The sequence below is a fragment of the Pan troglodytes genome, chromosome 11 (genome assembly GCF_028858775.2).
Source record: "Pan troglodytes isolate AG18354 chromosome 11, NHGRI_mPanTro3-v2.0_pri, whole genome shotgun sequence".
NCBI lineage: Eukaryota > Metazoa > Chordata > Mammalia > Primates > Hominidae > Pan > Pan troglodytes.
In genome coordinates this window covers 21,294,995-21,308,167 of record NC_072409.2, presented here as the reverse complement: position 1 = coordinate 21,308,167, position 13,173 = coordinate 21,294,995, and the positions used below count along the sequence as shown (strand labels likewise).

Here is a 13,173-nt window from a genome sequence, read left to right as displayed (position 1 = left end):
ATGTAGGGCTTGGCATCCTTATTTTACAGAAGAGGAAACTGAAGTTCAGGGAGAACAAATGATACTTCCAAAGTCATGCAAGTTAAAACTGACTTGGGCTGGGATTAGCACTCAGACCTGTCTGACTTTAAGGTGACTGCTCTGTATCACTACAAAATGGTTTAAACCTGGGGTTTCCCATAAGAGTTCCAAAAACGAATTCCATCATTTTCTTCTGCCTCAATTTATGATCTGATAGCTTAACATGTAGAGCTTGGTTTTTTACAGGATTCAAGATTTTACAAGATTAAGAATTAGACATCCTTTCAACAGATAGCAAACATCTACTATGTGTCAGGCACTGATTTAGGCCAGGAATGTAAAATAATAAGACAATCCCTACCTTCAAAGAACTCTCTGTCTAGCTAAGGAAAGAGCCAGACAAAAGACAATGATATCACACAAAAATGAATCTAGTGCTTAATACATGTATAAAGGAAAGCTGGGAGGATTCAGTGAATTGTGACTGTGACAATCAACAATGTCTTCATAGAAATGTGCCATGCATGTTAATCTTGAAAAGACAGGTAGAATTTCATTAGTGTATCAGGTTGGTGCAAAAGTAATAGCACCAACATAATAGTACATAGTCGTTAAGTTAAAAGGTTTGAGACTCAGACTGCCGGGTTCTCCCTGGCCCCACCACTTACTAGAATGTCCCCTCAGACAGATTACAATAGCTGTTTGTACCTTAGTGAAATTATCTGTAAAATGGGAATTACCACTGTACCTGCTTCATAGGGTTGCTGTGAGGATCAAATGACATAAGATGCATATATCATTTAAGCTGTTTCTTGGAATAAGTTAAGAGTCAATAACCCTTAGGGGCCAGAGAGGTGGTTTCATGCAGAGAGCATGGCATGGGAAAGAGCACTGAGGACAGAGCACAACAATCTAGGAAAGACAGTGGAGAACAGAGCTCTGTGTGGCTTTGAGTGTCATGTTCATAGCCTGAACATGTGTGAAGGTGCTAGATAACCACTGAAGCTGTGGGAAAAGGGAGATGACCTGATCAGAGCCAAGTTACAGGAAATGGAGAAGTGAGAGGCAAGAAGAGGAGACTACTAGTTTTTCTATCTACTCAGCTAGAGACTACTGAGTAGATAGAAAAAAAAATGGTTTGGAAATTAAGCAGTGACAAGTTGATTTCCTTCATATACAAAGTCACATAGATGGTAGAAGAAGAAAGAAGGAATGAAGAGAAGGAAGAGGAGGAAGAGAAGTAGGAGGAGATGAAGATGAAGGAGGAAGAGATGTAGAAGGAGAAAGAGGAGGAGGAGGAAGAGGAGGAGGAAAAGGAGGAGGAGGGGAGGAGAGAAGAGAAGAGAAGGAGAAGGAGAAGAAGCAGCAGCAGAGGAAAAGGAGCAGGAAGAAAATATCTGCTTTTTAATAAATGCTGGGTTAGGCACTGTGCTGAGATATTCTTACAACCCTGTGAGACAGGAGTGGCTTGGAGAAGTAGAGTGATTTGCCCTGAGTGACATAGCTAGGTAGCAGCAGAAACAAAAGTTGAATTAATTCTATCTAATTTACAATACCACTCTTGATCATTCTGTTATTCAGCCTGCTAAAAAGTAGGCGCAGACCCCTGTTTCTGGCTCCCAGACTGAGGATGTCTCCTACTAGAATGCTCTGCCACTTTGTACTCTCTGACCAGCAACAACTTAAAGAACATCTACTTTGCAGAGGTCCTGGTGCTACACACTTTCCATATATAGTTGCTAATCTCAATCACTGTAAAATTTATACTATCCATTCTCATTCTCAGTTGAGGCACCTGGGGCTCAGAGAGGTTAGCTCTGGGTGTAGGGAGCATAGGTCTGCAGCCTCCAAGGGGATTTATCAGGGAGAGAGTGGCACAAGTTTTATGAGCACAGGGAAGCAAGGGAAGAATGCACAGATCTCCCTAGCATCTTTGGAATCAGAGGACAACCTTCTGACTTCCTGGCCAGATGCGCCAGGAAGGCCTACCTCGAGACTTGCTCCTCCGCTTCCTCTTCCCTGCCGATGTGCTGCGCAGGGGTGGTTGCAGCTGACCGATCTCGATGGGCGTGTTAGCGCGGAAACTCTCCTTGAACTTCTGCATCAGGGACTCCACTGTCTCCTGAGTCGCCTCAGCTGCTGCTATAAGGTAGCAATGGGGCTGAGGTTAGGGCTTGAGCCCACCCTCAGCCCCTAGAGCACTGGGGCTGAAGTTAGGGCTTGAGCCCACCTTCAGCCCCTAGAGCACTAGACCTGGCCACCCTAATTCCTTGAAACTCCCTCCCTGACCCATTGAAGATACAGAATCAAAACCTTTCAGTCTAACTGCAGATGTATCTGTTGGATTACATACTTATGTATTCAACATTTACTACGTTCCAGGTACTGCTCTAGGCCCTTGACACTAGAGGGCTTGGTCGTGAAATGTGAGACACAATTCATTATTCAAGTAATTCTTAGTTCAGTAGGAGACATATCCAGACAGTTCTAACATTGTGCAATATTTTTGCAATAGAAGAGTACAAAATTCCAAAGGATCACTGAAAAGGGTCATCACACCCATCTGAGAATCAAAATAGGCTTCCAGAAGGAGGCAATATTTAGGATGAGACCTTAAAGATGAGTAAGAATTAGTAAAGAAAGCAGGATCAGGGTGAGGTTGGACAGACCAGAGAAGACAGCGTCCTGGATGGAAGGAGAAGCATGTATGATGATCTGAAACCAGAAGGAGCACGGATGCTCGAGCAATGGAAAGTAATTTATGGTAGTTACAAGAGAGCTTGCAAAGAGGAGGCTTATGGGAGATGAGATTGGAGTGATAAGGACATCTGGTAGGCCACATTTAGGAGTATAAATTTTATCCTAATGGCAAAAGGTATCACCAAAAGGTTTTAAACAGAAAATCTATGTGTTCAAATTAAATCACTTTGAAAACAATCACTAACTAAAGTATGGAGAATGCAAACTGAAGGAGGAAAGGAGGCCTGGACTGAGGCTTTGGAAGTAGCCAGTCAAAGGCAATGGTGGTCTGAACCAGGGCAGTGGCAGCGAAGGTGACACAATATCTTAGAAGACACAACCGCAGTACTGTGGATATGTCGATCACTTAGCAACATATACCCATTTTATTGAGGGGATGTTGAAGCCCCAAAACACAATATATGTCTTGCTCCAAGATAGGAAATGGCAGAGTCAAGCCTTCTAACGCCTTGTCCAATATTCCGTTTGCACCAATGCCTTCCAATGAATTGTTAGTAGCCACATTTCCAAAAAAGTTTCAAAATTGAAACTGGTAGAAAGTTCAGTACATGGAGAAAGTAAGGTCAGAAGGGCAGAGAGAAAAAGTTGGAAGATAAAAGGAAAAAAATAACAGAAAAGCTTGAGAAGGAAGGAGGCAACATAAAAGGCAAGAAGAGAAAACCAAAAAGAAGAAAAGAAAAATTGCTGAATAGCCTCAGTGCCTTTGTTCTGAGAAATTCCCAAAGACAGCCCTGACTTTGAAATCTTCAAACTCATCCCTCCCTCCATCTGTGTCTCCAGAGGCTGGGAAATTTCTTCTTCAGTTTGAGCTACCTGCTGTCTGATGCCAAGAGATGGGATGTGCCAACAATTTCTGTTTCTTTGAAGGGGCTTCATCAGACTAGACAAAGAAGGCTCCTGAACAACACAGTACCCATTTCTAAGGCGCTCCTGTTTTCTCAGCGAAGCTTAACAGGTTAGACAGATGTGTCTGCAGAGTAAGTCAGACCTAGAGGGCTTGTTCTGGTATTGGGTTCTGTGAGAAGTCCCATCTTGAGGGTTATAGGGAAAAGGTATGATTGCTAAGGTAAAAAGACAATTGACAATACAAATGAATCATGTGGTGGCATTGGTTTCCTCATCTGTCTCCCTTGCTATCTCTCTCCACAGATATCTTAATTAGGTGTACTTGAAGATGAACCAAGAAGATTCCAGACATGGGGTCCCTTCTTCAAGCCTGGGATGAAGAATCCTTCAGCTATAGCCTGCAGTATGACTCTGAGAAGCAATGTCATGCCAAGTTTTGATTCCGTAAACCCAGAGAGAAAAGTGCTTTGCCCAAAATTGTAACAGATGGGCTATACTTTGGTCAAAAGTCCAGAATAAGCCACAGTTTGGAATCCTCGAAGGGAATGACCCACACAAGATCTGTCAATATTCATTCATTCATTCATTTCTCCACTTATTCATTGATTCATTCATTCAACAGAATTTACAGAAAAAAACATTACATACCAATGCTGAGAACCAAAGACATAGCTTAGCTTGGGCTACCATAACAAAATATCATAGTCTGGTTGTCTTAAACAACAGACATTTATTTTTTTCACAGTTATGGAGGCTGAAAGTCCAACATCAGGGTGCCATGGTTTTGGTGAGATTTCTCTTCCTGGCTTACAGATGGCCACCTTCTCCTCCCTGTGTCCTCACTCGGTGGGGGAGCAGGGAAAGAGAGAGAGAAAGAGAGAAAAAAAAACCTCTCCCTTCTTCTTTTGAGAAGGCCAAAGTTCAATCAGATCAGGGCCCCTTCTTATGACCTCATTTAACCTTAATTACCTCCTAAAGATCCTATCTCCAGACACAGTCAGCCACGGATCGAATTGTGTTCCCTCCTTCCCCAATTTATATGTTGGAGCATTAACTCCCAGTGTGACTGTATTTGGAGGTGAGGGTTTTAGCAGGTAATTAAGGTTAGATGAGGTCATAAGAGTGGGATCCCAATCTGATAGGATAGGTGGCCTTATAAACAGGGTAAGAAAGAAAGACCCCACTCTCTTTCTATGGACACACACTGAGGGAAGGCTGTGAGAGGACACAGTGAGGGGTGGCATCTGCAGGCCAGGAAGAGGGCCCTCACCAGAACTCGGACATGCTAGCACCTTGATCTTGACTTTTCAGCCTCCAGAAGTACGAGAAAATAAATTTATCTCGTTTAAGGCACCCAGTCTACAGGTTAAGCTTCCCTAATCCGAAAATCTGAAATCCGAAATGTTCCAAAATCTGAAACATTTTGAGCACGGACATGATGTTTGAATGTTATTCTCTAAGGCAAGCTTGTCCAACCTGCGGCCCAGAGGCCACAGGCAGCCCAGGACAGCTTTGAATGCAGCCCAATGCAAATTCATAAACTTCCATAAAACATTATGAGATTTGAATTTCTTTTGCTCAGAAGGTAGAGACTGATTGATAAGGGAAAAGGAGGGATTAAGGATTACTCCTGGTCTCCTGGCTTGCACAGATACGGATGACAGTTCCTCAGTAAGAGGAGGAACATTGTAAGAGATGACATTTGAGAGGAGTGAACACTAGTTTTTGTGGTTTTTTTGAGATGGAGTCTTGCTCTGTCACCCAGGCTGGAGTGCAGTGGCGTGATCTCAGCTCACTGTAACCTCTGCCTCCTGGGTTCAAGCAATTCTTATGCCCCAGCCTCCCGAGTAGCTGGGATTATAGGCATGCACCACCATGCCTATACTATATATAGGATTTTTAGTAGAGGTGGGGTTTCATTATGTTGGCCAGGCTGGTCTCAAACTCCTGACCACAAGTGATTGGCCTGCCTCAGCCTCTCAAAGTGTGGGGATTACAGGCATGACCCACTACGCCTGGCTTTTTTTTTTTTTAACTTTTATTTTAGATTCAGGGGTATAAGTACAGGTTTGTTATGTAGGTAAAGTGTGTGTCATGGGAGGTTGGTGTGCAGAGTATTTTATCACCCAGGTAATAAGCATAGTACTTGATAGGGAGTTTTTCTATATGGAAACCTCAGAATGTCTTTGAGACATCTAAGTGGAGATGCTGGGTAGACAGTGAGTTATGTGGATCACACATGCACAGGAGAGAGCTGGACTCTATGGAGACTCAATACCTGCATTCCTTGGAAAAGGTAGACAGTGAATGTGGGTAGTGGCTGAGAACATGAGCTTCTGTGCTGGCAGAGCAGAGGCAGCAGAACCTGTACTCATTCCTAGCTTGTGCTGGCTGTTCTCCATTTACACTCCCAGATCCACCCTTCACCCTCTGGGCTGTGTCACCTGCTCCTTGTTAGATGGCTACTAGTTGGGTTTGGCCCGTGGGATGCCCCAGAAAGATATGGGAGGAATTTGAAGGTATTTCTTTCCTTGTTCCTTTCCTGTTTCAGTACCATGTTTCTGATAGAGACTGAGATTCTCAACAATTACAGCTTTCTGCCCAGTGTCCCTTTTCCACAGTCCCAGTTCTCACAGGGTCCAATAAAACCATGTCTCCCTGCCTTTTCAGTTCTAGGAATCAGTAGTGGCTTCCTGACATTTCTTGTCCTGGTACCTTGAAATTCCTATGTTGATTCTTTTTACTTTGCCTACACCTCTATAAATAGCCACTTCATTGAATTCTTTTTTAAAAAATCCCATTTGAAGATGTGTTCTTTGTCTAGCTGGGACCTTGACTGATATATCATTCAGCTTCCCTCTCTTTTTTTTCATGGCTCTGACATTCAGCAATTCCTAAAGGTCAGCCTCTTTCCATTTTGCAATTTCTGTCTTCTTTCTTCTAAGCTGATACAGATTTGACTGGCTGGGAAAAGAAGGCACACAGAGAAGGAAGGGGTGATCCCCTGAGCTGCAAGGGTTTCTAATCCCCACTGTAGCAAATCCCATCCATCTGTTTGGCTGCTCTTGCCTCAGTGACAGTGCCAAGAGCCCAGGCAGACTTAGAGGGGGAAGTGCTTTGCAAACCTCTCCATGGCCAATTTCATCCTGCATACAACTCCCCTTATCCCTGATACCTCCCGACCCCATTCAGCAGCTCTATCGATATCAGTATATCAAGTTGTCCAAACAAGCCACATTACCTCCTGGTACCCGCTGAGCTCTGACTCCCCAGAGTGGCAAAATGCTCACCCATCGCCTGGATGAATGCAACAGATGCTGTTTGATCTGAGCATCGCGGCAGGCCCAGGAAAGGGAGGGAGAGGAGGGGAACGCTGCCTCTTTCTAATTGACATATGAGAGATTGTCAAGCTTAATGGTAATAAATCACTGGGGCCTGAGGAAGAAAGCCCTGGTCCCCAAGCCAAGCTAGAGAGAGAGGACAGGAAAGGAAAAGACAGGATGGAAGAAGAGAGAGAAAAAAAATAAAAACAAGAATAAAAGAGATAACTGTGCTCAATAATAAAGAAGAGAAGACAAGAAAGAGGGGGTCTAAGATGAGTGGGAAGAAGCAGAGAGGCAGAACACAGAAGGGAAGGACTAAAAAGGACAGGCGAGGAGACATGGAAAGGAAAACAAGAAAAAGAAGAAGGCATAGAAGTTCATGGTGAAGGATAAAAGACTACAAACTGGGTTCAGTGTATACCGCTCGGGCAATGGGTGCACCAAAATCCCACAGATTACCATTAAAGAATTTACTCATGTAATGTAATACCACCTGTTCTATGAGAAAAAAAAATTAAAAGGATAGAAGGACTAAGTTCTAGTGTTCTATAGCACTGTAGGGTGACTGTAGTAAACAATAATTTATTGTATTTTTTCAAATAGCTAGAAGAGAGGATTTTGAATGTTCCTAACACAAAGAAATGACCAAGCTTTGAGGTGATGGATATGCTAATTACCCTAATTTGATCATTGCACATTATGAGCATATATCAAAATATCATACTGTACCCCATAAGTCTGTACAATTATTATGTGTTCATTCATATTATTTTTAAAAATAAGGGATAAAAGAGGGTGGACCCTGAGTCATTTTGCAAAGGCATAATTGTTGTATGGGTTTCCAGATACCAGGCAAGCCTTAGCTTCTACCCTGGAGAAGAGGCACTACACATTGTGTCTACACTGATACTCAAAAACTGTACACTTAAACTGTATATTTAAACTGTCATCCTCAAGACAAGCCTGGCCAACATGATGAAACCCCATCTCTATTTAAAATGCAAAAATTAGCTGGGTTTGATGCAGGCCTGTAATCCCAGATATTCAGGAAGCTGAGGCAGAGAATCGCTTGAACCTGGGAGGTGGAGGTTGCAGTGAGCTGAGATCATGCCATTGCACTCCAGTCTGGGTGAAAGAGTGAGACTCTGACTCAAAACACACACACACACACACACACACACACACACACACACACACACACACACCTGTTATCCATGTTTCTCTTCCCCACACAACCACCCAGGACGTTCCACCAATGAAATGCATATGGGTTTGAGTTGAAGTTTCAGTATCACTTTGCTTGCCCTCTTTAATTTTTTCAGACATCATCAGTCTGTGACATAAGAAAATTCACGTTTCTTGAGCACCAACTTTTTGGTGGGTAGGGAGCCTGGTATTTCCTTATGGTTTCTCACTTGTTCCCCCTAACAACCTGGAAAGGTAAGTATCAATAACTTCTGTTTAGAGATGAGGATAGCAAGACTCAGAAATGTTACATGGTTTTTCCAGGTCATGCAGCTTAGGGATGATAGAACTGGGATTTGGACTCAGGTTATGGTGACTCCAATGCTCTGGCCTTATCTGTTGCTGCACTCTATAAGTATTCCCTCTCTGGTTGGCTGGAGATGGGTATGTTAATCTTGGAGTTTGGATGTGACATTTCTGGGCCTGGATGGTGGCTCTGATAGCTTAGCTCCTCTTCAGATCATCTAGGCAAAGAGCCCTAGGAAATCTGGTGCTGGCTGAAACCAGTGAGTGGCTTGACTTGATTGGAGATTAGCCTGTTATGCCAGTGGACCCTTGCTCAAGACTGTCCACCATGGAGGTTCCAGGGTTGACCCATGTCTCACTGCAGAACTGTACTAAGAGAACCAAGAAGCAGATGGACATTGAGCATATTGCCTAGTGCAGGTGAGAAATCTCACTCGAGTTCCAGTATCAACTCTCCATGTGCATGGCCTTGAGTTACTTCTTTCACTTTTGCAACCCTTGGTATCCTCCTCTGTAAATGTCTGCAGGGTTCTTGGAACTATTAAATGTAATTATGTACAAAAAATGTCTAACAGAGCTTCTAGAACATAGTAAATGCTTAAGAAAGAGTAGTCATTACTCATCGTTCTCTCACTAACCTGTCAGCTTCATGACATTTCATTTAACTCATTCTTTCTCATTCATTTTGAAATTTTTGGCATCATAAAATAGCCACTTTGCAAACTCTCTTAGAAATTATACATTCCCCCTTTCATTCAAATGTGAAAATAGAGGCACCAAGAGATAAACTCATCATAAAGTTAGCAGCAGACCAAGGTCTAGCACTCAAATCTCCTATTCCACTACTCCTCCCTGCTTTCCCAAATTTTAGGATAATTTTAACCTCAGATCTTCTGATAGTTAATTTTGTGCGCCAATTCACTAAACCATGATACCCAGGTATTTGGCCAAATATTATTCTAGACATATCTGTGAAGATTTTTTATCTATATGTTTTTAGATGACATAAACATTTGAATCAATAAAATTGGAGTAAAGCAGAACATTCTCCATACTGTGCATGAGCCTCATCCACTCAAGTGAACACCTTGATGGAAGAAAGACTAACCTCTCTGAGTTAGAGGAATATGCTACCTTTGGACTTGAGCCGCAATATCAACTCTTCCTTGGGTCTTTAGCTTGCTGGCCTACCTTACAGATCTGGAACTTGCCAGCCTCCACAATGACATGAACCAGTTTCTTTCTCTTTTTTTTATTTTTAAATTTTTTTTATTTTTATTTTTTTTAGATGAAGTCTCACTCTATTGCCCAAGCTGGAGTGCAATGGCATGATCTCAGCTCACTGCAACCGCTGCCTCCCAGGTTCAAGTGATTCTCCTGCCTCAGACTCCCGAGTAGCTGGGATTATAGGCATGTATCACCATGCCCGGCTAGTTTTTGTATTTTTAGTAGAGACAGGGTTTCACCATGTTGGCCAGGCTGGTCTCGAACTCTTGACCTCGTGATCCACCTGCCTCGGCCTCTCAAAGTGCTGGGATTACAGGCATGAGCCACCACACCCGGCCTGAACCAGTTTCTTAAAATAAATCTCTGGTTAGATAGACAGATTAAAGGAAATAGAAGGATAGAGAATACATATAACTAATAGGGTGTTGTGTGTGTTTGTGTGTGTGTGTGTGTGTGTGTTTGTGTGTGTGTGTATGTGTTCATGTCTTCTTGGTTCTGTTTCTCTAAAGAACTCTGACCAATGCAACCTCAGTTTGTGTCCTCAGGCTTTGGACTTTGCACAGTCAAATGCCAGGACTGGGGACAAGGTGATAAGAGAAGACATCTTAGTCCTAAGGTACACTTCAGCTGGGAAGACCCAACAGAAATGCAAAAAAACCATCGAATTTGGAAATTGTGAGAGTCCATTCATTGCATACAATATTCCATCTTATATAGGAGTCACCTTTTCCTGAAAATACTAAGAAAGAAAACAACAAGCAACTAGCGTTCCTTAGGCAGATGAGAATGCTTCATGACTAGAATAAATTTAAAACCCAAGCACACATTTTTTAAAAATGGCTCCCTCTTTCCAACTCTCAGGGGTAAAAATTGATGGATTGAATTTTCTCTTGTTTTAGTTTTTCCTCCTGCACATTTTCTTAAACCTTTGGTGCCTGGCATAGCTTATCTTCAAGCAAGCGTCTGCAGACAAGACAAATGAACAAAAAGGAGCAAATATAAATTGGAAAACTTGGGAATAGCCTTTTCTTATATACAAGATCTTGGGCCTGTCAGTTAATACTGCAGACTTGTAGGGTGGTCATGATTTCTACTAGGAGAACTGCATTGAGTTTGAATGATGGAATTAAATTTAGTGATATTTTTCTCTGTTCTGTTAAAAACACAATACCTTCCAGGTTCTCTGGAGCTGGCTTCACAGTCCCTAGCCAGAACACAGATGGTCTCTAAGATTCCCTCCTGTTCCATCGTCCTGTGTTTCTAAATGTAAATGAATGTGCTTTCATGAAGATGAATGCAATAAACACAACTGCATTCTTCAGTTCGCAAAACACTTTCACCTCCCTCAACTAATTTTATCCTTACAAACTGAACTTCCACGTTACAGACACCAGAAAGGTAATGGACATCCCAAAGGTTGGGCTGGAGTTGATACTATAGGCCCACAAATCCTTTTTGAGGAAAAAAGGGTCAAGTAAGTAGACATCTTGGGTCTAAGGCTTCTGGGTCACTTCATTACCACCTTGATAGCAATGTGCAGGAAGCGAAGGCTTTGAAATCAACCACAGTCTCTTACCAGCTGTGAGACTTGGGCAAATAACACTCAGAGTCTCAGCTCCCCTAACTGTTAAAATGAGGCTTGCAATTCCAAATCTAATAAGCTGGTTTAGGATTAACTGAGATGCTAAATGCATATCAGAGTGTCTGACACAGAGTAAGTACATTTTTTAAGAGACAAGACCTCATTCTGTCACCCAGACTGGAGTGCAGTGGTGCAGTCATATAGCTCACTGCAGCCTTGAACATCTGGGCTCAAGTGATCTTCCTGTCCCAGACTCCTGAGTAGCTGGGACTACAGGTGCATATCACCACGCCTGGATAATTTTGTTTTTAAAATTATTTGTAGATATTGGGCCTCACTATATTGCCCAGGTTGGTCTTGAACTCCTGGCCTCAAGTAATCCCTCACTCAGCCTCCCAAAACACTGGGAATGCGGGTGTGAGCCACCACACCTAGTCAGAGAATGAGTACATTTTTATTGTGCCAAGAAAACATTTTTAAAAAGAGATGGAGTCTCCCTACGTTGCTTAGGCTAGACTCAAGCCCCTTGGCTCAAGGGGTCCTCCCACTTCAGCCTCTTGAGTATCTGAGACTAGAGACATGCCACCATGCCGTGCTATTGACAAAAGAAAAAAAAATAACAAAAATCTTAAACCATTAGTCATATAGTCATAGCAAATCCAGATTGTCTGCTCAGCATGGACAGTGGAATCCAATAATCCAATGAGAATCAGAGTCACTAGGCAAATTCCTCCCTCCCAGATCTATCCTGTCCATGACTTCACAGGAAGGCCACATCATATGGCTCAGTACTCCGTGGGACTAGAGCCACCTATACCTTACAATGGAGTTCTTCATTCAATACCGTTAGTGGATGCTGTATCCAGGGCCAGGCACTGGGGACACAGTGATAAAATGAACACTGTCCCTTTTTAAAACAGGACACTGTTTAGTGGAAGAGGGAGGTAAAGATAATGAAAACAGAGTGTGCTAAATGCTTAGGTAGAGAGCAAAGCATCATGAGAATACTGAGAACCTGTCTTCTAACTCCTTTTGCAAGGAGAAAGGCTATGAGAAACTTCCAGAGAAAGTACCAATTGCTCAGAGCCTTAAATAAAGGATGTGGAACTCGGGAAAGATGACAGAAAGAGTATTATGAGCAAGAGAAAGGGGCAAGGGTTATATAGAAAGTTCCACACACTTTGGTTCCCCTGGAGCTTAAAGTGAGAGATAGTTTTGTTACCAAGAGAATTCATCTTCAAGCTAGGAAAGAGAGCCTGCTGTTTTCTACCCAATGTTACTTCTCTTCCAAGACCCTCATTTAAAAATTCCACTTCTTTTCATAGCCCTACTGCCTGGCCCCACTCTCCTTTCTGACATCTGTTACTGTTATCCCAGATACCCTGGGTGCAGCGAGAGCACAGTGTAGGGATCTGGACAGACTTGGGCTTGAGCCTTCATTATATCTCGAACTCATTATGTGACTTTGGGTAAGTTCCTTAAATTCTTTAAGCCTCAGTTCCTTCTCTGAAAAATGTTGAGCATAAATCTCCCTCAAGAATTGTGGGGTTTCTTCTTTTGGTATTGCTAAAATTCAATGTAATAATATAAGCAAAGTGCTAAACACACTACCCAAACTGGATTAAGCAATCAACTAATTAAAGCATTTATTATCATTATTGTTATCCGGCTTAACCTAGATAAGCCTGCAGAGGGTCTTGCACAGAGTCAAAGCTCAATAAATACTAAGTTCTCCATTTCCCTTTGGGGTAACCGATCGCCTTTGACTCACTGTTGTCCTTTCATGTTCAAATTTTACTATCCTTCCTGGATCCTGTAACATTCAGGGTTTTCATCTCCATTCTACTTCTTCCAGTCCCATTCATGGTTACACCTTGGATCTTGCCATAATTTGGAATCTGGTTGTGGCTGCAACATTAATTC

General features: G+C 42.5%; 1 protein-coding gene across 4 annotated transcripts in view; it reads right to left on the bottom strand.

The window, feature by feature from the left end:
* ASTN2 (astrotactin 2) overlaps positions 1-13,173 on the bottom strand; it is a 980,365-nt gene that overhangs the window by 704,358 nt on the left and 262,834 nt on the right. For 2 of the 4 annotated variants that reach the window (XM_009457172.4, XM_009457170.4), the window contains exon 4: positions 2,011-2,163. The exons of 1 other annotated variant lie outside the window; for it this stretch is intronic. In XM_009457172.4, the coding sequence (XP_009455447.2) occupies positions 2,011-2,163 (153 nt within the window). The remainder of the gene's footprint in view (positions 1-2,010; positions 2,164-13,173) is intronic. One more of the 4 variants, XM_009457169.4, reaches the window with a different exon arrangement.